Source organism: Ostrinia nubilalis, chromosome Z (genome assembly GCF_963855985.1).
Source record: "Ostrinia nubilalis chromosome Z, ilOstNubi1.1, whole genome shotgun sequence".
Taxonomy (NCBI): domain Eukaryota; kingdom Metazoa; phylum Arthropoda; class Insecta; order Lepidoptera; family Crambidae; genus Ostrinia; species Ostrinia nubilalis.
Window position 1 is genome coordinate 15,603,600 of NC_087119.1, and position 26,861 is coordinate 15,630,460.

The following is a 26,861-nucleotide window of genomic DNA, read 5'->3' on the forward strand; positions in this document are numbered from 1 at the left end:
ACGTCGGCAAAGACACGCGCATGCAATCACATTTTGAGCGTCATTCCATTTAATAATATTACGCTGGTCATCGATCCAAAACAAACGCAAAACGGCCACATGAATTGACTTGCACTTGTTTTAGACGGACATCAAGACAGTGATGTTGTAACATTTAACCTACAATATTTAGTGTTACATACCGCTTTTGTCACACTTATGGAAAATGTGTTACAGCTGTAACTAGATGAAAATGTTGACCCACTAAACGTTGCAAAAATTGGAAGACTAACAGGTTTTATCTACATGGAAAGTTGTAAGTATTTCCTGCCTATATTCGTAAATAATTACACCTACAAGGAAGAATCAACTTCAGTGTGTATCTAATACATACAATGATTGATATACGAAATAACTGGAATGTCCAAATTATAGAGCCGATCCGCGTATACCTCGTTGAGGTGGGCGCCTGACCTAGTAGACGTACAAGTTTAAAGATTGCATAATGTGAGTCATGTCGAATATCTTTTCAGTTGCTTCCTTCTGCGGTCGCAAATCTATTACAGCTGCAGTCATTACATGCTGTTTTGGTCAACCAAAGGCGGTCACTGGTCACTAGGCCTTTGTCTGCGCTAAGTAGGGCGATGACATGATGAGCGTAACCTCCAAAGGTCATGTAGCTTGGGATTTCCAAAGCTTATTATAATTGAATCCAGAAATAAAGATATGATCACGGAAGACCGTGTGTGTTTCAAGGTGTACCGGTACTTTGTTTAAAACCCATCCACTAAAATTGTGTATCGTCTATTTGCGCAAAAACATGGACACATTCAACTACTCATTTTGTAACAGAGTTTATGCACAGACTAGTTTTTGCCAGACGTTTACTTATATAATTGCAAAATTCTCCCATAACAATCTGTTCATATTCATCAGCATTAAATAACATAACATCCGTTTTTAATAAATTCCGTATTCATAATAGTGCAGATAAACCTTTGCGGCGCTATGTACATAGGTACTTATTTAAGTAAGTAAGCTATTAAAGCGCCCATAAAGAGAAAAAAGCACCTTATTTACTTGTATTGTGGAGTTGTTAAGTCTACTAATAAATAACTCTTTAAATAGGTGCATAGTGCGTAAGAAAAGGAGTAGGTTTGACAGGTTTTTTTCTAGCAAACTTGTATCGCTTTGGTTCATTGACTTATTCGCGGTTAGCAAAAAATCATTAAAAGAATACAGTCACGATTCGTTTCAATTTTGCATACCACAGGTATGCAATACTACCATAGGTGCTACGTAATAATCTTACTATCAATAAGTGTATTTGCCTACGTGTACGTGTGTGTACATGTACTTTATTTGATAAACTGCATATAAATCTGCAAACTTCACTTGAGAAAGCTGCACTTATACAATCATTTAATTAGATGCTAGACAAACAGTTACTATTTTTATATGCTTATCTAACGCGCTGTCGACTTCAAACTTTAATCCAAAAATAACTTTTTGGTAGACAAGCACATTATTCATACTTTAATTAGATATTTGAATTTTCACAAGGACACGCGGAGCTTAAAGCTTTTGCACGATGTGATTTTAACCTGTTTTAACCATAGCAACCCATTCGGCCTGTAGCGGGAAAATCTCTTGATTTGTAGAGTCAACTTCTTAATCATGTGCATGGTGCTAATCATACCAGATTCACAAGATACTCTAAACCTAATATATATCTATTATGACCCTTATTGTTACTTAGGTACACATTAACTGTTTATAAAATAATGAATTTGGTCACCAACTGAAAAGCCTCATTCCCCAAAAAGAAGTGTGTTAACCGTTTAACAGTTACACATCACCACTACATTTAACCGGTACGCAGTGTCAGATGTAAGTACATAGTTATGTTATTACAACTGGTACAGCAGGATTGTCGCACTCCTCCGACACGATATACAATTCTGAGTCTTACTGTAACTGACATAATAGTTTATAGGGTCCATTGCCGCGAATCATCAAAGGTGATTTCTCGTTGTGTTTATCTGAAATAATTATGTGAGTGCGATTACGTGTGTACGTTCACTTTTATTTTTAGAGAGGAAGTTTCCGTGGCTCTTATGCAACGGTGCCCTGTGTGCCTGGGCCATGTACTTCGCCTGGACGGTGACCTGGTAATGGCTTTTGGCCCCATTTTTAACGTTCTGGTTTTGCAATTCATACATCCTATATACACTAGTCAGGGCAATCGATCAGCGGTCGTGGCAAGGTAATTAGTGCTCGCACGGATCGCATCTATAAAATATCATTATAGAGACCGGCAATGTTGTACATGATACGGGCTGCGTTCACTATAACTTGACCGCAGACCTCATATCGCATCCAGTATGACAAATCCTTAAGAGTTCTAAACGTATATTTTTTTATTATTTTAGTTTGTGTAACCACTTGTTAAGAACACAATGCCGGCTACTTAACGTAAATAGAATCTTATCTTTTATTACAAATACTTAATTTATAATTTTTAAGAATGCTCCTGTAAAATATTACACCAAAACAATTTCGTCAGTTGCAATAATTTCTATCGTTATAGTGCACTTCAATCAACATTATCAAAGAACCAACCAAACACAATGAAAGGTCACGTCCCAGTGGTAGGTTAGGTTAGGTTAGGTATACCAATAAATTGCACAGTATCTACAATCTTCAGGCGCCAAACGACATTGTCATTTGATTACAAACAAATAAACCGATAAGTCGAATAACTACTGTTTTCACACAAATAATTTAACTTCCTTTAACATACTCGTACATGCACTTATTATTTATTATTCTGTAGTATTACGGTAACAATAAATTGTTAAAAAAGCAATTACACTGGGTGTGTGGAAGGTTAAGTTCAATGCTGCTGTTAATTTAACGGTTGTTGGGTTTAGGTTCTTAATGAAGTAAATAAAATAAATGAAGCTACAGACAACCAATGTTTTCTACCTTCATCTATTAATGTTATGAGAAGAATTAGTTTAATTTAAAAAAGCGAAAATAATTTAAATAAAGAAAAATTTATGGAAAGAAGATGGGCAATGGTGAATTTAAGTTTATGTAAAATGGTAATAAACACAATAAGTACAACAAGTAACCAGCAATTTAAACACAAATCGTGCTTTCTTAAATTTCTAAATAAATGAATTACATGCCGCATAATATCTCAATTTAACATCGTTTAAAATGGAAATTAACTAACATAGTTACATTGCATCTGCCAATTTACATAGCCCATGACTTGATTCTAAGAATGTTGAGCAATGAATTTCTTATAATTTGATTTAGACGTCTATTTCCTCGAGTGAATTATCTAACTGAAGCATTTTAATTGTGCGATCTCATTGTTACCGCAGTGGGTTTCCGCGGTGCAACGATTAACTGTAGGTATAAATAAAAAGTTATGAATTAACTTGACGAGGTGTTCACGATACAACTGCGGAGACGGACTGGGTCAGAAGGGCCTGAGTAGCTCTCTCTGCAAGCCGAAGTTATGTGTATGTGGTTCAAATAATTAGCTGTGACTATCCAATCGCTTAGCGCATTCTTTATTTGGGCCTGGGGATAGACCACACTGCTCTATAATTTGATCTCCACGTACTACATTTTCGGTACACGGTAAAGGTCACTTAAGTACTGACTGACTGTGTCACTCACTCATCACGAAATCTCAGAAACTAAAGTGCTTGGAGTCTCAAATTTTCCTTTTAGAACCTTGGTGCTCATTATGACGGCATTTTGCAAAATTCAACCCCTAAGGGGGTAAAACGGGGTTTGGAAGACTTATAAGTTTCCACACGTACTTACAAAGTCGCGGGCAGCCGCTAGTGACACTATAAGTAGGTAACTACGAGTGGAAGGAAGGCGCTGCTGCATGCATGCCGATACCAACCGGTCATTATGGAAATCATTAGGGGAGGCCTATGTTCAACAGTGGAAGTCCTATGGCTGCTGAAATGATGATGATGATGACTAAGTATGTGCAAATCCATTTAACAGGATTAATTCCATTCTTTTCAAGTATAGATGACCCACGCTGAACTGTCCCACCAAACTCAATGACAGGGGGGCGCTACCATCGTTCAACTATATGGTTTCCAACATGGCAAAAATCGGAACCAGCGATCCGGTATTGACGGTGGCGCCCCACTGTCAATGTCATGCATAGGACAGGTCAGTATTTTGGAACTATAGGTAAGTAACTAGTCCTTAGTTAGAGTTCTTTTGTTTCTGAAATCATGTCAATATGTTTTTTTCTTTTTATCCACAACGAGGAAGCTCTTGGCCTGTATCTAACCTGATGGTAAGTGATGATTAGGCTAAAGGTGGAAGCGAGCTTCACCCGGAATCCTCAACCACGGAGGAACTGGCTATCTTACCTCTACTCTAACTGCCGGAACACAACAATGCTGTTAATATTGTTGTTATGGCGACAGACTTAGGTAAGATGGTGGTAGCTAGCCAGGCGGACTTAGAACAAGCCCTACCACCAACCAAACCGAACAGAAAAATCTGCCCCCACTGGGAATCGAACCCGGGACCTCTGCGTCTGAAGCAGGTGGTCTTACCACTAGACCACAGAGGCGGTTAGGTTAGATTTTAGTTTGAGAGCTTTTCAGACGGTGGTCACTTTAGTGTACCTAACTAATAGTAGTATGGGAAGTATGTATTAAAAATTAAGTAAGTGAGATTACAACATGAACTGGGCAGGACATCATTTTACCAATGTTGGTAGGTACGAAAATCGGGGGTATAAAAAATAATGTTCTGACTGAGGTTCTAAGTACAACGTTCTGTCATATTTCGTCTCTACTGTAATATTAGCTAACTAAATCGAAAACTTACAACTACAAAAATGTTTTAGTGCGTTTGCCAAAACATGCCTTTGAATAGTGAGAATTAAAGTGCATGTTAGAGTTAGAACAAAGTAGAAAGCTGCGTCGGGGCACTGAACTGCGTGGAGGAAGTGCGCACGCGCCGCAGACTCGTTCCTTAGAACTAGCTCCTATCACACTTCCAGGCTGATGCGATCGATAATCGAAGCACAATCAGTTCCAAGCTTTTACCTGAATACTTACTAGGCTTAGGGCTGTAAATATCAAATTACTCTCACTCACGTTTAGAATAACATGGTCATTTTCTCTAGATTTATAGTGCTATTTTAACTCCAAGGTTTTTTGGCCGAAATTGTAAAAAGGAAAGGATAGCTAAGCTTTTTTTTAGAAAATGTCACATTCACATTCAGGCATACATTTTTTGTGCAAAAATAAAACGTAAGTATTACGTACGATGCCACAGTGCCCACACACTTGACCATAACTGGTTTGAAGCTCCGCTCCGCTTCGAAAGGCACCTGAGGAATCCAAAAGCTCTGCGCGCCACATGCAGTGCTGAATGACAAATATTCGCTACGTAAATGGCAAAATACGAGTATTCGTATGCCAAATAAGTATGGGGAAAGGTCAAATATTAACGTAAATAAGTAATTATGTAAGCTCATATTCCGCTCCGTAATTCAGCTCTCGCTAAACGTTGCGCGAGAAATGCTTACTGCACTTGTTTTCTATAATTCGTTCTCAATAGCAGATTTCGAGTCCGAACATCGGAAATCCGATGCTGACCAAACTCCGACTAATATTGCACTTTTTAGGGTCACACTAAACAACGAGTTTATGCTCTAACTTGGTATTATAACTTTGAACATTGTTGCTATTTTATTTAGCAACAAGACCTACACTCGTAAAATGGAATCAAAGAAGTTTCAATTCTGATCTCTATGGTTGAATTTTCCCTCTGACATTTATTCTGATACGATTTGTCAAAGATTGTCAGATTATCCTAGGTAGGAGCTACAGAATGCACTTTGCCAATAATTTAATACCATGTCCATAACTTGAGAAAGCATTTGATATTTCTACAAGCACAAATCGTCAGGCAATGTCATGACATTTTTAAGTTATGTGGGTGGAGTTGGAACGTATGAGAAGAAGAATACCAAATTTATTAACAGAGGTGGCAATCCGTGTGTTTCTTATTTTAATCGTCTGCTTGATGCAAGTGAATGTAAAACCTCACCTTCACCACATTACGGAATCGGAATTCCAAAATTACATGAAGCCTCGGAAGGATTCCTTTGTGCCACCGTGGATGATGGTGGTCATAATCGTATTTGTGCCTCTAATCCTTCTCTCCCTTCCTTATTTACTGACCAGAAACTACGAAGACACCGCACAAGCGTTACTGGCTTGGACTCTAGCACTGACTATAAACGCTATAGTTACCGAAAGCACTAAGCTGCTGGTAGGACGACCGCGGCCAGATTTCTATTTTAGATGCTTTCCTACTGGCACAGTAACAGTGGGCTTCCACTGTACAGGTAATGTCAGAGACGTTATGGAAGGGAGAAAATCATTTCCCAGTGGGCATAGTAGCTTCGCCTTTTGCTCGATGGGATTTTTAAGCATATGGCTCTGTGGAAGACTACGTGTACTGTCGTGGTGTCGCGGCGAAAGCCTACGCGTGGTGGTCTGTTTACTACCATTAGTGTTGGCTTCTGCAGTCGCTGTGAGTCGGTGCTGTGACAATCACCATCATTGGGAAGATGTCCTTGTTGGATCTGCTCTAGGCTTCTTCTCATCCTACGTGTGCTACAGACAGTACTACAACCCTTTGGATTCTGAGCTCTCTGGTTACCCATATCTCGTCACTGAAGATGTTTCATTTGATTCTTCAGAAATCGGATGTAGTACCGATGAATTAAATGTATTTTTAACAGGTGATAATCAAAGTAGAGATAACATTAAAAGCGACAAAAAGTACAGCTGAAGTTTGTTTTATTGCGTATTGATCTGCTAATTTGGTTATGATGATTCCATTTACCTACTAGCCTAGTTGGAAATAGGTTGTCTCTCTCTGCCTAAAATTCACTGCACTGCTCTTATATGTATAGGTGCTATTTTTCGGTAAATATTAGGTGCGTGTGCCCGCGCACTGTACCTATAGGCCGCGACTTCTTGTTCCTTACTTTATTCCTATACCTAACCACGTTTAGATCTGACAGATTCGTATTCAGCGAAGAAGTTCCCCTAAGCCTAGGCTCAGACCATCGGATTTTTCGCCGATTCTTCATACAATTTAAAATCGGGCACAACTATCGACCAACTCTAAATCGGTGGTCCGCCTAGTCTAAGTCTGGCTATACGAAGTACGAACACATCCCTCAACACTGCCAATGTCCAATGTTTTAGCGTATGACGTTAATTTTTTTTTATCCACAACGAGGAAACTCTTGGCCTGTATCTCACCTGATGGTAAGTGACGATCAGGCCGAAGGTGGAAGCGAGCTTCACCCGGAATCCTCAACCACAGAGGACTGCATAGAGGTGTGACATTATTATTCTGTTGTGTGACTGGTAATGTTACCTACATACTACAAGAGCCCCCGAGATAAAGCAACAAGGTAGGGACTTATAAAAATTTTAAAAACCTATGGATGTAAATAAATGATTTATCTTTAGAACAAATTAAAAGAAAACCGTGAAACCATAATTTAATCGTCATGTAAACAACAGTTATGAGTATAGTGCAGCTAAAAAAACGAATATTATAAAATACTAAGGATGTTCACTCATAACAAGACGCCCTGTATTTATAGGAAATGAAGTATTCTGGAAAAGCATTAAGTAATTTTAAAGAAGTGATCAATCGGAAATTGAACTTCAAAGAAATGGTAGGAAATACAACTTTTTGAAGATAACATTATAATATATTTGAAGTGTGTCGAATGAAAACAAGTTTTATCAATTAAAATAAATTTATTAGACAGATCAGAAACATTTCCAATGTAAGTAACAGCTTACACTACACCAAGGAACATACATTAGTACAACTTGAAATGTTAAAATATTATAAAAATTTTAATTACCAAAGTTTAAAAATAATTCTGAGGAACATGTAACCTCTATTACCGTATTGGAAAGTTTTTTTAGGCAGTAAAAGTTCAAAAAAGTATTTTCAAACTTTTGACTACTCGAAAAAATTAAATAACAAGGAAAGTAAGTTTCAAAACCAATAGAATCGGCTGCTTGAGGGATTTAGCATGTATGACAGTCCACACTCGAGGACCACTCTTAAATTATTGACAAAACTATTTTTTCTACTATGCTTACGAGCAAAACTATAATCATCATTTTGTACTAACATCTTTCATCTTCACCAGGGGGGCACCAGACCATTCTGGGGTGCCAACTTTAATGGACGGGGGAATCGCCCCGGGTGAAAACCCATGCTACGCCGCCACTGATCTCTATGGTGCGCAACATTACCCAGATTTTGTATCGGCCGATTCTTCATACAAATTGGAAATTGACCCAACTATCGGCAATCTGTAGGTTGTCTAGTATGGTGATTCCATACTTTTGCTCGCGAGTCTAATATGTAATGCGCATACACTTGAACGCCAAGTCTTAGGGCTTTATTTCACCGGGACACCATGGCGACTGGCGGCTACCAACAAAATGTATACAGCTCTATAGAGAGTTACTCACCTGGTGTCCGTTTGGTTGCGCAAAGCTGCATACATTTTGTTGGTAGCCGGCGACTGGTTGCGCCGCCATGGTGTCCCAGTGAAATATAGCCCATAGGCACGGGCCTTACGGATTATAAAACGACACTTCAACTGTGTTCTGTGTTGGTCCGAATATTATAATAACACGTGACAGGCATGAATCTATGCTTGATCATAATTTCGAGTATCTTTTAGAATAAGAGCCCATCGTCACTTAAGGCCGATTTACACCTGTTAGGTAGATAAGTAGATAACTAAATTTTTACTTAATTTTTCTGTCAAGTTGGTGGGCGTGGCTTGTCACTTGACAAGTTTTGACAAGCAGTTTCATAGTAAACAAGAGCTTGACGTTTGGAATTAAGTTAAAATTTAGTAACGATGCAATTTCATCACTTAAAATTAAGTTAAAACTTAGTTAAATACTTAACTACTTAATACGTGTAAATCAACTTTTATATGCTTCAAACTTGAAGCAGCCTACCGCTTATGACTGTCGAGAGTGGTCCCCTCATTATATCAGCCTCGGTTGTAATTCTAAGTATTGGAAGCCCATTTGCATGGTGATAAAAGGAATATCATATAACAATAATTGTCCTAATCACAAAAACAACTAGAAAACTCAATAGTTATTGCAAGTAGGTGGCAATGGAATATAATTTAATAACTGTCCTATCACTAAAACACCTAAAAAACTCAATGTAGCAGTTTAACTTACTATTCTTGCTTCTCGGTTACACCTGATATAAAAACTTATGTATCTTCATCCACCAGGGCCATCGCATTCAGTTTCAACCCGACCTCGATTAGGTCTGGAAACAAGACTATAAGTAAGTACAAATTGCCTGCATGATTATTATTTCTACTTATTTTCGGACGATAACATTGCTGATAAATTAATATGATAAGCACTACTGTAGTGTACTGTACTATTATAAATACATATAAGATAATAAATATACTATTTTGGCAAATTTATCATTAGACACTGATACATAATACACTGATTTCATGTTATTGTTTATTATTATATACTTAAATGTATGTAGTAGGTATTCAAAAACTATTTATAATAAAAACTGAACGTCGCGTTCGGAAATATCGTACCGTGGTGTTAGGGTTTAATACACTTGTCAAAGAGAGACAGAGAGAGATTAGTGTGTTACTTATCCACTGAATTATAAATGCTAATTATTGTAATTTATTGGTAGTCCACTATAACTAAAATACCCAATGTTTAATTGTGATAAAAAGTACACAAATAAGCTCTGACCCCACTTTTATAGTACTTACACCCGACAGCACACCAAGCTAACCACTGGCTTCTATGTCGTAGGTGCGATAATGCAACAAACATTTATAATCTGATGATCTTTGTACCTTTATAACAGCAGCGAAGAGTAGAGCCAAAGTTATTTATCGTTCCTTTTACATTTTTTCCATTATATTAATTGGCTGGTTATTAATATTATTGTTTATGATTTCTAATTAGATTTAACTTTTTGTCCTCCCGACATTAGTCCATTATAATTATTTATAGTTAATTGACACTAGCAAAGTCGGTTCAAGCCTCGATTTCCGACGTAGGATTTTCTATACTTTTAACTGGTCATCAAGTTAAGAGTTACTTTCATTGCGAAGAAAAATAATGTACAGACAACGGCACTTAAACTCAACACTATGGCATCTTAAATACAGGGTGACAGGTAAAGCGATACATTCCTTGAAAGGGGTTAAAGTAGAGCTTATTTGCAGTCATTTAAGTCATATGACACCATGTCTGAAACTTGTTCATTTCCAAGTTATTCAAGATTTAAGTATTTTTTAAAAAATCTCCATTTTTTATGTTAAAATGTACCCTTGTAATGAAGAATACGGAATAATGTTAACTTTTTTGTTGTATTCGTATAGCTAAATAATAAGATTGACATTTTAAATTAAAATTTGCAAGAAAGAATCGTCATTACTCAAGTAAAAGCTAAAAAACCATGTATTATTTTGTAAAAAAAATATGTTTTAGGTAATTAAACGAAGAATTTCCAAGAAAAAATGTATGGAATGTTGTGTACAAATTACAGAATTTAGTTCCTTGATTCCTTAGCTATTCAAAAAGGTACAGGTGTTTAACAAACACTACATAATTCTTTTTTTATTTGAATTTAAACGTCTAGTAAGATACTTTCATAAAAAAATAAATAAATAAAAAAGTCACACTAACAACTGTTCTTGGGTCTCAATAAATGAAAAACTTAGTATTTTAATAATAATTATATCACCTAATTTTATCTAGGTACATTATTTTAAGTCCTGCTCAAACTGTGAGCCCCGTCTTCTAATACAAGCTCGTAGTCTGTTTCTCACTTTTGTTTTTGTGACTCTTGTTGTCAAACTGCTGAGCGCATTCAGAGGGCCGCACAAGATATTCAGCGAAGACGGGGCTCACAGTTTGAGCAGGACTTAAAATAATGTACCTAGATAAAATTAGGTGATATAATTATTATTAAAATACTAAGTTTTTCATTTATTGAGACCCAAGAACAGTTGTTAGTGTGACTATTTTATTTATTTATTTTTTTATGAAAGTATCTTACTAGACGTTTAAATTCAAATAAAAAAAGAATTATGTAGTGTTTGTTAAACACCTGTACCTTTTTGAATAGCTAATGAATCAAGGAACTAAATTCTGTAATTTGTACACAACATTCCATACATTTTTTCTTGGAAATTCTTCGTTTAATTACCTAAAACATATTTTTTTTACAAAATAATACATGGTTTTTTAGCTTTTACTTGAGTAATGACGATTCTTTCTTGCAAATTTTAATTTAAAATGTCAATCTTATTATTTAGCTATACGAATACAACAAAAAAGTTAACATTATTCCGTATTCTTCATTACAAGGGTACATTTTAACATAAAAACTGGAGATTTTTAAAAAATACTTAAATCTTGAATAACTTGGAAATGAACAAGTTTCGGACATGGTGTCATATGACTTAAATGACTGCAAATAAGCTCTACTTTAACCCCTTTCAAGGAATGTATCGCTTTACCTGTCACCCTGTATACTTGTAATAAGTGCAATTTTTCAACAAAGTATTATGTAGTCTGATGTGCAGTCGCCTGTACTACCAACTACACTATTCAGTTCAATAGTAATTTTATGGGAAGAGCAAGTCTCAAAGGAAGTACTACGAATTGCACATTAAAGTACTTATAACGAAGAGAAATTATTGTTACATTCATAAATAACACATGTACAAAAATATATGAATTCATAGATCTATAAAAGTTATCATTACGTCACAACGCCGGTGTGAGTATTGCCAAATATTTAGCTACATCAATATAAATAAATACATAATCTCAACAAAACTACGTAAAAGTTGTTTGGGAAACGATTCTCTACAAGTATGTAAATATTACAAAACATATTGCTTATGATGAAATACATTACAATTAACCATTTTACAAAAATAAATATTAGTCACAATTTTAATTCGAGATTATAAATATTAACAAAGTTAAAAAAATTGCAGGCAAACATATGGTGATAATATTTGCAGGGAGTAGTTAAAATGAAACCACGATAACAAACATCCTTCGCGTTTATATCGTTCGTGTCTGCCTAGTCTGTAATCTAAAAGCTTTGCTATACGATATGAGAGCATACTTCTATAGAAGGCCCCACCTCGGATGATTATTAAGATGTTTGTTAATATTAATTATCTTGAATTAAAAGTAACTATAGGATACATCTAATTTATAAGTTCTAATCATTGATTAATAGTTTACATTACATTCTATACAATTACAATAGTAAATGCATCGCAGGTATGATTACTTAACGAAATACTTGATACTGAAAGTGAACGATCAGGCAAAATAGAGATTCAAAACATGGCAAACTGCAAACTCAACAAGACCTAAACCAACTGAAATGCATTTAAGATGTATAATAAAATTACGTATACGATTATTAGAATTACATGATTATGTTCCAATAATATGCATTATTATATAAATAAGTATTGCGACAACAAAAATAACACTGTGGTACATGTAGTTAATGGTATGATATAATAATAGTGTGGCATACACAAAGTGAGCTAAAGATCACAATTCGTCTTTGACCTTGACGTGGCTCTTGCAGAAAGCGATCATGTCTTCGGTGGATCGGTCGCCGGTGTAGTCTGCCACGTGTTTTCCATCGGCGAAGATTTTGAACGTGGGGAGAGTCTCGATGCCGGCCAAGTCGGCCACTTTGGGGTTCTCAGAGGCGTCCACAGCGATGACTTTGACAGGTGACTTCTCATTCTTGAACGTCGTCGCTAGGCGACTGAACGCAGGCTTCGCAGTCACACAGTGGCCGCACCCTGAAATGGGGCCTCGAATAAGTACCTAACTTTTAAACATCCCGCGTATGTTCCAATAAGACCGTACGCTAGGCTGTTTCACTGATTATTTTCAAATCGAATACCTTAATAAAAAATATTTTCGAAATAGCCAGCTTCAAAACCATCTTGCTCAATAGACGAAAAGTGGAACCATATCAAAGTGGCCTACACAGAGACCAGCTTTTCCGTCTTGGGTCACAACACGCACACGCGCGAGGACTGGATGTCACAATCCACATGGCAGCTGATCAGCGACCGTAGAGAGCTCCACCTAAAGTTGCTACAAACCACCGACGTGCAACTTATAGCCACCCTCAGACAGCAGTACCGTCAGATGCGCAGGAAAATCTACCGCAGCACGCGGAAAGACAAAAGGCTGTGGGCTGACGGGGTTGCTGACAAGGCCCAACTCGCTGCTAACACTGGCAATCTGAGAGAGCTGTACAAAGCGACGAAAACCTTGGCAGGAAGTAGCAGACCAAAGAAGAAGCCTCTTAAGTCAAGTGATGGAGAGCTTATTGTCGTCTGAAGGGCAACGATGGCGTGAACACTTTCAGGAGGTCTTCCGCCTTACCTTGACTACAGCCACCACCACGCCTGAGCCACCGCAGCACACTTCTACTCCACCTAGGCTGCTCGACATCAATGTGGAACCACCATCACACGACGAAGTGGCCAAAGCTATCCTATCCCTCAAGATTGGCAAGGCCCCAGGACTCGACCTTATCACCGCAGAAATGCCTCTCATCGAAAACATCTGGATGGAAGAGGAACTCCCAGACGACTGGAATAAGGGGCTTTTAATTACTGTGCCAAAGAAAGGGGATCTAAGCCAGTGTAGCAATTGGAGAGGTATCACTTTGCTCTCGATACCGTCAAAGGTTTTCTGCAAAATTATCTTGGATAGGTTATCGGGGGCCGTTGAACCTCTTTTGCGTAGGGAACAGGCTGGCTTCCGCCCGAACCGCTTGTGCACCGACCAGATCAATACTTTGCGTATCATTTTGGAGCAGGCATCAGAATGGCAAAGGGAAGTCTACCTAACCTTTGTAGACTTTGAAAAAGCCTTTGATACGCTGAAGTGGGCAAGTATATGGTCGCGACTCGCTGACATTGGTGTCCCGCCGAAAATCATCGACCTACTGAAGGCCATCTACAGGAAATATTCTTGTACGGTGACTCACGACGGCCTCATCTCCGAAGACATCGAGGTGCATGCGGGCGTCCGGCAAGGCTGCCTGCTTTCGCCCCTTCTCTTTCTGGTTGTCTTGGATGGAGTCATGAATCGCGCATATCAAGACCAACGGCGTGGAATAGAGTGGGGTATAATCGGAGTTTTAGAAGACTTAGATTATGCCGATGACCTCTGTTTGCTGAGCCACACGCATCACGATATGCAGTCCAAACTTGATGACCTACATCGAGAAGCGGGTATCACAGGGCTCAAAATTAACTGCCGGAAGACCCAAGAGATGCGATCTGGAGTGAGAAATTGCACGCCATTACGGATTGGTGCAGAGGATGTGGCACAAGTCCACAATTTCACCTACCTCGGGAGCGTCGTGTCAGAAACTGGAGGTACCGAAGAGGACATCACTTCGCGCATTGCCAAGGCCAGAGCTACCTTCGCACAACTTCGCCCCATATGGCAGTCACGGAAATTGACCCGAAGGGTCAAGATCAAAATATTCGGGTCCAACGTTAAATCCGTTCTGCTCTATGGGTGTGAAACGTGGAAAGTCACCAAGGTTATCTCGCACCAGCTGCAGGTCTTCATCAACCGCTGCCTTCGCCGAATTCTCGGCATATACTGGCCCGAGAAAATCTCCAACGTCGAGCTATTGGAACGCTGCCACGAAATTCCGATCGACCAGCAGATCAAGCGCCGCAAGTGGAACTGGATTGGCCACACTCTCCGAAGGGACCCCGATCACATCCCTAAGCAGGCTCTGGATTGGAATCCCCAAGGAAAACGCAAACGTGGTCGACCCAGGCAAACTTGGCGGCGCACTGTAGCGGACGAGGCGAAGAAGATCGGCAAGACCTGGAGCGAGATCAAGCGAGAAGCTCAAGACCGAACGAGATGGAGGACTGTTGTGGACGCCCTCTGCCCCATCTAGGGGACATAGGACCATAAGTCAAGTCAAGTAAGTCAGCTTCAAAACCATCTTAAGCAAAAACATATAACACGTAGTAGATGTAATCGTAAAGTGAGCGCGAAATATTGTTTTAATCACCTATAAAGGTCTAAAGCAGACCTCGGAAATTATCACACATCAATGTGATGTCATCATCATCATCAGGTCATTTAGTCTCCGCTACAGGAGCACGACCCTCTATAATTTACCAGCTAATGGAGGAATTATTACAACATGTTGACAAATTCTAATAAAGACAGATATGACACTCACATGACGCATAAAACATGACGAAGGTGGGTGATGGCGAGGATATGAGAGACTCGAAGTCCTCGTCTGAAGAGAGCACCACGTTGACCCCGAAGCCAGCCTCCTGCGTGGTCTTCGGCGCTTTCTGCAACGTCTGGAAGTTCTCCATCTGACTGTGGATGAATGACACGAAATCCGCCTCCTGGAAACAATAATGTTAATTAATTTAAGGCTCATAAAACAAGTTATAGTCGTAGTTAGGAACCAACATGAAACAATGTATGGATCTAAACCACAACTCTGAACGTTTCATTCAATCGGAAACTCATACAACACTGAAAAAGTAGCGCTGTATCCAGTTTTTTAGGGTTTCGTAGTCCTGGCAAGGAACCCTTATTTATCTCCCAATAAATTAAAATCAACATAAGATACAACTTGTTATATTAACGTATTATTATTATTTGAAATCATACGAATTATGACATTATTAACAGATTAATTAAAAATGGTTCCTTTATAACAGCTTAATAAGTATTAATAGTTTAAAAAACTAAAAACTACCCTCTTAGTTTAGAGATTCTTAGATTCCATTACATAGCTAGTTACATACACAACGACCTAATAAAAGCGTGTTAAAAACCGACCTATTTTTTGCATTGCTAAAGGATTTACTTGCTTGTTTTCGGTATTAAAATCAAAATGGTTTTCATATTATCGTTTCCGTCATTTAGAGAATACAGCCGTGTCTAAATTGAACGTGTATGACGTCATACATGTTATTCGTCTAAGCGAGGTCAAGGTAATATGATATTTATACCTAAACAATTTTCTAAGCAATGTTCGGATATTTAGCAGCTATCATAGTAAATAATTTAGATAATTAAACGAATATGCGTAACAATGGAACGAAGATTGTTAAAAATCTGAGATAAAGGACATGTATTTCATATTGGTGATTTACAAAGGTAATTAACGGTAAAATTGCTAAGACGCCCGATGCCAGGTTTCATCGCTTATGTCTTATGCCCGCTGAATTCAGCTCGGTATGTTGATATGTATATTACTTTACGTCCACCAGTTCGTACCTACTTGTCGAAGTAGCGAAAGTATTTGAAGTAGCGAAAACAGTGAAATAATCCTGACATTGACACACCAGAGTCACGCAGGATTGGTTTCGTTTGACATCTCGTGGTTGTTGCTCTTTTCGAAGGAATAATCACTATGACATTACCTTGCGTCCTCCTGAGTAGTCCGTGACATCCTTGTCGAAGTATCGGAAGTACTTGATGGTGGGATAGCCGCGCACGTCGTGGGAAGCGCACAGCGTCTGCTCCGTGGTGCAGTCTACAGCCCCGAATATCACCATCAGCTCGTCAGCGAACTTCTCGGCTGCCTTCACGAACTCCGGCTTCGTGCTCTTGCAGTGGCCGCACCCTACAAGATGTTAGAAATTAGAAGGTAGCAATGTCTCCGCCAAAGGACGCTCACAGCAGGGATGTCATGGATATCCGTAACCGTAACCGAAACTTTCGGATATCCGAAATAAAAAAATATCCGAAACCGTAACCGTAACCGATTCAAAAGTTTCGGATAGTTTCGGATGTAGGCAGTTTAAATTGTTTTTTGTATATCATTATAAAATATGTAAAGACATAACAGCCTGATTTACCTTTATAATGCCATCTAGGAAGTATCAATTTTTTTTATTACTCTTTATTCGATGTAAAGTGTGCGGCCAATGCGGCCATGAATAAACCGTGTTGGACAACTATTGCAAATTGCATTCTAAAGCACAGATATCCATAACCGTAACCGAAACTTTCGGATATCCGAAATAAAAAAATATCCGCAACCGTAACCGAAACCGGTATAATATTATTCCTATATCCGTAACCGTATCCATAACAGCTGCACAAAATCCTCCAATGATTTCCATAACCGATCTGCGCTGCCTGCATCCAGGTCTTTCCCGCGACCTTCACTAGATCAGGTCACCGAATGGGATACCATCAACAAGAAGTTTTAGGTTGGAGATCATCACTCGAGAGCTTTTCTGCTCTGGAAGGGGGAAAGTCGCACGCGCATGGACATGGACGAAGAGTAAATAATTTGTAGAGTGAAGAAGTGTGGCGAGCCAAGGCAGACGCAGTTCCGTGCACTCCTCCCGCGATTCAGCCAGAACCAGCTTAGTGCGAGTATGCATTGAACGTCGCGTCGTCGCTAGCGAGTGCGTCAATAATAGACAGTTTGACACCATACCCCATAATTCGAAACCACAACTGTTTTAAAAAGACTCTTCATTCTGGTCTTAAAAACCTAATTTATTTAATTACCTGTAAATTTCGATTTTTGTTCGAATTGTAATTGAAAAAAGTAGTTTAATTGGGTTGACAAAATAGTTACGTCACTTGCTTGTAGTGCCATACAAAATCTATGGGAGAGTTTCGTTTTGACAGTTTTAAAAAGTACGTCAATTGACTGTGGTGTCGAGACTTCTTGGCGGGAATCTGAAGCGTCATGTTAGCGGTTTTGTTTTATTTTCTCAAATTCGTGTTTGGGCGACTATTTAATGTGTAATAATGGTGGATTATTAACCATTGAGTGTTCGTGAACGTGCATGAGTGTGGGCAAGTGAAGCAAAACAGTGCATCGTGATTCTTCTGGTTCTCTCAAGTTGTCCATAGGAGGTCTCAGTAAAGCACCACCACTTTACTGAGACCCAAAGGGTGGGAAGGGGTATCATCTACACTTGCGAGCAAAAGTATGGAATCACTTACATGAAGTTGTTTCCACGCGATCTAGTGAACTAACGAATTTGTTAGTAACAAAAAAAGTGGCACCATTTTAAAGATTAAACTTTTAAATTTAAATTGATACCAAATTCATTTAAATCACACCAGTATTTAAAAAGATATCCCGGCTGATGTAAAGAAGTAAGGAAAAAGACATGTATCAACTGTTTGATACGTCGCGAGTTGCGGCCTATTTACCCCGTATAAAAGCACGTGTTTTCGGATTTTTGCTTTCACACGTTGATCCTTACACATCTACGCTTCTTTTGACACTTTACCTGGGATTCTACACCTTCAGAAGCAGCACAAATCGTTGCACTATTGCAAGAAGGGCTCAGCCAGCGGGCTATCGCACGTCAGCTCCACATAAGCCAGTCCTGGGTTTTCTAAAGTTTTAAGACGCTTTCAGGAGACTGGTGGCTTTATCCTGAGACCAAGTTCTGAACAGCGCCGGTGCACGTAACAGAGGGATGACCGTTTTTTCATGTCAAACTCTCTATGAAATCGTTATTTGACTGATATCGACGTCCAGCAAGAGCTCAGAAATGTTCGTAGGATAGCTGTTAGCGAGTGGACAGTTCGTCTAAGATATGAGCAATAGAATTTGACTCCAAAAAGGTCTGCCACAGGCTCGAAACTGACGGCAATTCACCGACTAGCACGCTTTCAATTAGCTCGCACTTATTTTGATGGGAAGGCGAGTAATGGAGGCGAGTTTTGTTCTCCGATGAATGCAGACTGTGTTTGCAGTGCAGCAGTCGAAGAGGTCGGGTCTATAGGCGGCCTGGGGAGAGATTTGTGCAGTGCTGGTTCGCTGAAACAGTGGCTTATAGGGGTGGCTTGCTCGACTTATCATCGAGATGTGTACGAGCAAATTGAAAGCGTGCTTATCGGTGACCTGCCGTCAGTTTCGAGCCCGTGGCAGGCCTTTTTGGAGTCAAATTCTATTGCTTATATCTTAGACGAACTGTCCACTTGCTAACAGCTATCCTACGAACATTTCTGAGCTCTTGCTGTAGGCCTAAGATGCGCGCATCGACAATGACATGATATGATAAGACAATTTTCGATCACGTAGATAATTTTATCATTTTCCCTAACATGGCACCATCGATAGAAAAGTCTATCGACCGCTATCGCGTGATAACCCAATTGTTGCCATATTAAGAAAAATTTGCGTTATTATGTTGGCCAACCTTGAAATATTTTAGCTCATTCGTTCAATCTCGTTCATTTCTGCTATTAATTCGGCTAAAACACATATCTTAAAGCAGTGAGAACGTCATTAAAAAAAAGTTATGTCCAATTTGTTGACATTACATGACTGCTTGATTGTATTTGTGTTTTTAAAATTGTATTTTTATGTTTCCAGTCTTATTTTTAATATTTCTAAAGTACGGAAAATATCAAACGAAGAGATAACCAAGTTAAAGAAAAACAATGAAGAATTCCTAATCATACCGATAGTATTAAAGAATGAAGTCTTCAAAATTAACAGAATAACCGAAGTCCGAACTCCACTACCTATCCCATAATGCGAGGTTTACAGCCTAATTATTCAACGTACATGAAGCAGTCAGAAAGTTTATTGAGATTTGAGAAATAAAGTTACACTCATAAGTAGCAAAGTAAGTACCTAAAGTCTAAAATATTAGCTATACTCCGCACATCTTGATTTTCATAAGTAATAACACCTGATAAAAGGAAAAATATCTTTATTCCTACAAATAAGCTTTCACCTTCCTTCCTATATTTATTTCACATAGTTCTTTCACTGTGTAATAATATTGATGATCAACATTTTGTATGTAAACTTAAATACAAATAGGATTAAGTAAATGTTTCTATTTATGAACTGTTTATGTAATTGTAATAATATAATTGTGTTTAAATAATATTCTTTTTTTTTTTAGACAGTGGATGAAGAAGTGTGGGATTATGAGTGATTATTTCATTCTAAAGCAGACATAAGCAAGTCTCGCTCACTGTCATGAAAATTCACAATAACAATCAGCAAAAAACTTCAAGGATACTGGCTAGGCTAACCAATTCATGGAATTCTGTTAGTGTTTGTAATTATCAATAGCTATTGTAAAACAAAAGTTTTCCAAATAAAGATTTTGTAAATAATGGTTGAATTATTTTGAAATTACACTGCAATAATGAATTTATTGCCTGGTTGGTAGCGGCCTGCGTGATGTTGTCGGTCCACCTTGTGGGTGGACGTGCCACGCTGCGTATTCCAGTACCCGGCCTCCACTCCAGAACCTTGCTGCCCCATCGGGCAACATGGAAAGCATTACAGCAGTGGACGTCCTATGGCTGAGATGATGATGAATGAATTTATTATAATGGAATAAATTGTACAAGATTATCATCCTGTCACATTAAAGCCCTTAAAAAAGTCCAAACGGAGGAATTAGATTTATAGTAATGTGGAATGTATGTATGGTATCACCGTCAAGTTATAAAATTAGTAAAATTCATTTATTCTCATTGTTATTATAGCAATTTTTTATTGATTACATATCCCACCCAATGCTAATTTCTGACAATGACCTTGCCACTGTTTGAAAATAATGTAGACATAAGAAGCTCGGTCACCACATTCCGCCCCATTTTCAATAATTTTTACAAGATTATGTACAGATGACAGACAGTAGGTACTTAAATCAAGCTAAACACTATGGGGTATCTCACGTCATTTGCAACTTAATATTTGTCTGATGTACTGTTGTTGACTGCCTACCTAAGTAGGTAAGTAAGTAATGGTTATTTTACAAGGTAGGTAATGTAATAATTAAATGTGGGTGGGACTGTGGGAGCACTTAGATTTTGCAGTTAATGATTATAAACTGTCGCAAGATTCGCCTCACATCCATTGCAATAATTACAAAATGCTGCTTCTGATAAACTCTTGAACTAAAACTCAATCTCCACCTAGAAGTAAAAGTATCACAAAGGTGCTAGATTCCTTTCTTTGAATTTTTCTAGCCTCAAATTAATCGTAAAATGTCATTTACCATTGTAAATGATAAATAAATAGAGTTAAAGTAGCTTGCAAAAAAGTTAATCTCCTATCGTCTTGCTATCGTGGGCAAGGATCGAGGACGATAAAAACACCACATCCTATCCTATCGTGATGTCAAAATATGATATAGTTAGCGCTTCATGTTAGGGCTTGCCAGGTTTATCACAAAAAAAAAACAAATCTATCACTATCACATTTTGACAGATGACATGATAATTTTCGGGGTGCCATGTTAGCGCCGGTAGATAAAACGATATAGTGACGTCAAAATCGATATAACGCCGCGATAGCAGTTTATCACGGCGCGCATCTTAGCCCTGCTGGACGTCGATACCAGTCAAATGACGATTTTATAGAGAGGTTGACATGAAAAAACGGTCATCCCTCTGCGATGTGCACCGGCGCTGTTCAGAACTTGGTCTCGGGATAAAGCCACCAGTCTCCCGAAAGCGTCTTAAAACTTTCGAAACCCAGGACTGGCTTATATGGAGCTGACGTGCGACAGCCCGAGTGTATCATCCTTCATTAAATCATTACTTGATCTTTGTAAATCGTATCACATATACTTGAAAATGGCACAAATCAAGTCGACCTCGTCGTGTATTGCCAACATCATCAAAAAAGAAGAAGAAAAAGACTGTGGTGTCAACATGTCTATTCTTGAAAATATCCGCTAGAGACGCTGTACAAACTGACATACGTTTCATGTCATTTTTTTACGCAGTTGCTAGCGATGACGTTTGATGAAAACTCGCACTAAGCACACAGATATAACCGTAAGGATGGAATGGTCATGGACAGGTGGAGGGATTCCCTGACGGCCGTCAGCTATATGCACCGCCCAATATCACTTAAGTTCGGGTTATGTCGGTTAATTTGTTTCTCCTGCGGATCTCCTTATTGTTGATTCGATCACATAGGGAATATTCGAGCATAGAATACTCCTTGCAGTGTTCTTGTGCGTTCAACAGGTTCATAGTATGGGACCACGAATCACTGGCTACACACACACGGGAAGAAGACTTAAGTCTTGAGACACTACTACTGTATTTAAGACGAGAAAATAGCGAATATCAGTAGATAATATCTTACAAAGATAACTCTTCTAAGCACCAGCACAATAAGCACCCATATGTTGTCCCGAAGTAGTGGCAGGGCAAGCTAAATTTGGGAAGTGAATAACTGCATAAGCACCCTGGAAAGGACCAAAGTATTGAATAAAAAAACGAACTTACATGGTGCATAGAACATAATGAGGCCGTGCTTGATCTTTCGCAGGGTGTTCTTGAAGGTCTTGGCGTGGAGGTGGCGCACGGGCGACTCTTCCTCGGCCCAGGGCTTCTCCGGCGGCGGCGGGGGCGGCGGCTCTTGCGGGTCCTGTCCGAGGAAATTGAGTTTTATAGTATCAGCATAAGGTAGAAAATAGAAGTTGAATTGTAAAGTTTGAGATAATACACGGTGTCACTTTGCATTCTTGCCATATTTACAGAGCTAACTATGTTACTGATACTGACACTGCTGAACACAAAAAGTAAAAAAAGAATATGCTAAAATTTTGGTTTTTTAATCTTAATTATTTTATTTTATTGACAAATACACCACTAATTAAATGCATCTTTAATGCAAAGATAAGGTAAGAGAAATAAATAAAATGCACTGATTAGCAAAGTACTTCACTGATGTCTAAAATTTAAATCAGTGGAAGATAATCCCTAATCAATATAATGTGTGCTTTACATTTTTCATATAATCAAAAAAATATATTTTATCAACAACGTCAAGAGTAGGACAGAGCTGATTAATAAAACCAATAGAAATAAAATAAAACTTCAAGCATTTGTAAGGTTTTTATACTTTTATGTCAAGAGTCATGGTATGAAGAATACCTTACCTTAATAAAACTAATAATCTGCTCTTCCTGTCTGGCATGGCCAGCGTCAAACTTGTATTCACCCTTGCTAAAGTATTTCAAAGTAGGATAGCCTCTAACACCAAAACGCGAGGCTAAATCTGCGTGCTTTGTTGCATCAACTGCTGCTAGTATACCGTTTATCTAAAAATTAAACACATTATTATGTAATTAAATATATCATGCAAACAATAATCATAAAGGTTTTGTAATTGTCACGTTTATCAAACAATGACGAGATTTTCTACGGTGTGAAGGAACGCGACTATACTGTTAGCAAATATAATAAGGAAAAATAAGGAAACAAAACAAATATTTCATTATACCTACACAAAATTGAACAAATCACAAAATATTGTATTGTAGAACAAATATTGTACACTGTGTAGTACTGTACTTAGGATGCTGAGGCGAGTCAAAATTAAAATGCAATAAATATTAATCATTAAGTTTACCTTCTCAGTCTTTACTCTTGTGGCAGCCTTTTCAAACTCAGGTTTAATCTTCTTGCAGTGACCACACCAGGGAGCATAGAACACCACCAAGGCGTTTTCAGCCTTCCCCAGTATGCTATCAAAATTCTCCCCTGAAAACATTTACATTTTGTCATAAAGAACTATGGTAAAATAATAATATCATTTAGTTACCTCTACACAAATGTGAGCGTAGCAATCGAACCAAATACATAATTAGTTATCTTTAATCATTAAATCTATCGGTTTTTGTCCATGCATAAAATAATTTGGTGACACGTTGTGTATTTGCCAATGTCGAACTGACAAACAAGATCTTTGCCATTTTTCATGACAGAAGAAACAATGATCAAAAGATTTGAAAAGGTTGAATAGTTTATAAAATAATAATAAATGCAGCAACATTTAGAGTAAAAGTACATTCTGTGTTTTTATTATTATTTAGGCAGTTAAATACTGCACAGTATTTAGTACACCATTTTCTTTATTAAAAAAAAAAAGTACATTCTGTGTTTTTATTATTATTTAGGCAGTTAAATACTGCACAGTATTTAGTACACCATTTTCTTTATTTTCTTCCACCATACACAAGAATACGCGTGCGTGAGTCAATGTTCGCTCGTATGTGAGGCCTTGTCGAATAGTATCCCGTAGGTGGGCCATCGTGCGTGTTTTGTTTTCGATGTAAACACGCGGAGATGAACAGGCCTGATAGTACTAACTCACCTTCACATATCAGGGGCTAGGCCCCCCTTGAAAAAGAACCCTATTGTACGCCAATGCACTCACCTGATAAGTGTATAACGTCACTATTTTCCGACCAGCTCTCATCGGCCACTTCTTTTTTCTTTTGTTGCAGTTGCGTAGTAGGATCTCGTATAAAATCTACAATAGCCTGCCTCTTATTTTCTCCATTATACGGGAATCGCAATTGGCCTTTTCTATAATTAACATTTATGTATTAGTAATAAAATACAATAGTAATTTTAAACATGTAATGGTATTTTGTCATAGCAAAAAATATAACTTACTCGTAATACAACAATGTCGGGAAGCCGGTAATATTATACAATTGCCTTATTTTAGAATTCCCCGGCTTGGCCACATCTATAGCTGCCAGTAATGCCTCTCCCTAAAATGTATAACATGGAAGATAAGTATATTTTATACAATAAATACATTAACACAGTCCAACTAAATAATTTATACGTACAAGAACTAAACAAAACCAAAGCATCATTTTAATATTGTTCACAACATTGTGAATCCTATTTCTCCATAAATAAAGTTGATTTTAGAAACACGTATTTTATCTAGTGAATATTTTTATCTCATTCAAATACAAAACAGTAGCCAACATAATTTAAGATAAAGCTTGGCTTGTTTTATTTCAATAGAATTTATTATTCTTTCTGAAAGGACGAAATGAGCAAGATTTTATTTGTACTCTATTTTCTTTATTTAGGTTGCCATCTTGTCAGGCTTGATGAGCAACTATAAAATATTATAGAGGAATTGTAATAAACTTCAGTTTGGGATGATGTGTTTGTGAATGATTTTTCTTTAGCATAATTCATACAAGTACTAACTGAAGAAATGATCTCATCTCAGGTCTTTAGCTGGTATTTAGAATGTCAAGATAATATCACCGTCATCAATTTACCTTTAAGTCCGTAGCAGCTAACAAGTATTCAGGCTTTAATGTTTTACAATAACCACACCAAGGAGCATAAAACATGATCATGGACTTTTTATAAGCCGCAGCACCTTTTTTTAAAAACTTGGTCAAAGCCTGAAATAAAGGAATTATTCACAATATAGAAACATACTTAAATATTGAATACCAAGAGTAATAAAGCATATTTTCATCCACGTTACACTCGCTATGCTTTGTAAGTAGAAACATGTCGTAAAACTAATAATTGTATAACGTTCCGGTTGTCAATGCAATTCGCCAAGCTGATTAAACACAGCATAGCATACTGATTAACTAGCAGTAGCAGAAACATGAAATAATTGTAAACTCATTTAGTACTAATTTCTTATTATACATATCATTAATGACATGACCATAAAATTAACTCACATCTCCATCTTGAAGATGAAATATGTCTGTCGCTTCCGGGTCTTCTTCCCACGGCAAATCACCAGTAGGGTCCCGTAGAAAATTTGACATAGAGCTAACTGTTTCACTCCTATCGTAATCTTTGTGAAAATCTCCATCCTTATAATGTTTAATATAATAAGACTTATCCGAAGGTATTTTCAATTTCTTACAAAGTTTCTTCGATTCACTAAAATTTTAAGAAGATAGGTTAACTAGGTAATGACAATTGGTTATTAAGGTGTTAAATAATAACCCCCTTACTAATAAAAGATAATCACTCACTGAACACTTGTTAAAAGTGACAATAAGTATGGAAATGTCACTTTAAACTACTGTTCAACGAGTGTGTAACTTTTTATTAGTAAGGGGGTAATTGTACATGGAACAAAAGATAGTTTTCTGCCTTACCCATAACTACAGTCTATTATGACTAGGGTCGCTTGACCTTTCATAGCGTCTGCTGTATCTTTGAACACCTCTAACACTTGCTGTGATGATTTTGGAGCATTAACATACAGAACCATAACATTTGTTTTAGTTCTCAACAACTTTTTAAAGTCTTTAATATCATTTACATCAGCAATTACAGTTGATTTCTGTTTTTTTGCTTGAACTGGTATTTGCACTAAAACTAGTAACAAAGGTAAAACCTGTAAAGTGAATGTTAAATTAACTTGTGGATTAAGGTTGTCTTGAATATAATAAGACAATATTAACTACGGTAGAAGGCATATAAAGAAAAAAGAGCGGTTAACCTCACTAATTCGCAGTTAACACCGGCAACTTACCTCCCAAAACAAATGGAGACGCATGATTACTTTAAATAATGTGCTACTTATTCACTATTACATTAATACATATACCTAAATAGTACTTGATATAAAATTCCACAAAATTGAAGAAGTTATTGCAAATAATCCAAGTAAACTGTAAACGTCATACGTCATTCATTTTTTTTGGTTTTCTTTTTTCATTTGCAGTTAAAGGCAAAGGCGTATGCCATTATAGGTCGCACAACTAGATTTAATTAGGGATGCAATACGCAAACATGGTATAGGTCGCGCAGCAAGAGTTGAGGCGCGCACGGTACTCACACCCAAACACTCTGAGCCCCGATTACGGTAATTTTTAACGTCTCCAATCCAGACACGCTTCTCGATTCTGCGATACGATTGGTCGTTCA

The 26,861-nt window shown here is 37.7% G+C and overlaps 1 protein-coding gene across 2 annotated transcripts; it reads right to left on the bottom strand.

The window, feature by feature from the left end:
* Positions 1-7,812: 7,812 nt before the first annotated feature.
* LOC135086503 (protein disulfide-isomerase A5) lies at positions 7,813-26,741 on the bottom strand. Of its 2 annotated transcripts, XM_063981225.1 has the most exons (13): positions 26,467-26,741; positions 26,087-26,328; positions 25,658-25,865; positions 25,235-25,363; positions 24,603-24,703; positions 24,361-24,512; positions 23,554-23,684; positions 23,081-23,242; positions 22,425-22,566; positions 16,598-16,800; positions 15,391-15,568; positions 12,717-12,958; positions 7,813-9,393 (listed from the first exon to the last, which is right to left on the bottom strand). In XM_063981225.1, exons 1-13 carry the CDS (start codon positions 26,488-26,490, stop codon positions 9,388-9,390), a joined length of 1,920 nt encoding a protein of 639 aa, XP_063837295.1. In that variant the 5' UTR covers positions 26,491-26,741; the 3' UTR covers positions 7,813-9,387. The 2 variants fall into 2 exon arrangements, with proteins under 2 accessions (XP_063837295.1, XP_063837294.1); XM_063981224.1 differs by having other exon boundaries at positions 7,813-12,958; positions 26,467-26,740.
* Positions 26,742-26,861: the final 120 nt, after the last annotated feature.

Coding starts and splice junctions, on each gene's coding strand:
- LOC135086503 (XM_063981224.1), bottom strand. CDS start 26,490: ATGCGTCTCCATTTGTTTTGGGAG. Junction 26,329..26,466: donor GTCTCCATTTGTTTTGGGAG/GTAAGTTGCCGG, acceptor TTCACTTTACAG/GTTTTACCTTTGTTACTAGT. Junction 22,567..23,080: donor AGATTATTAGTTTTATTAAG/GTAAGGTATTCT, acceptor TTCCTCGGACAG/GACCCGCAAGAGCCGCCGCC.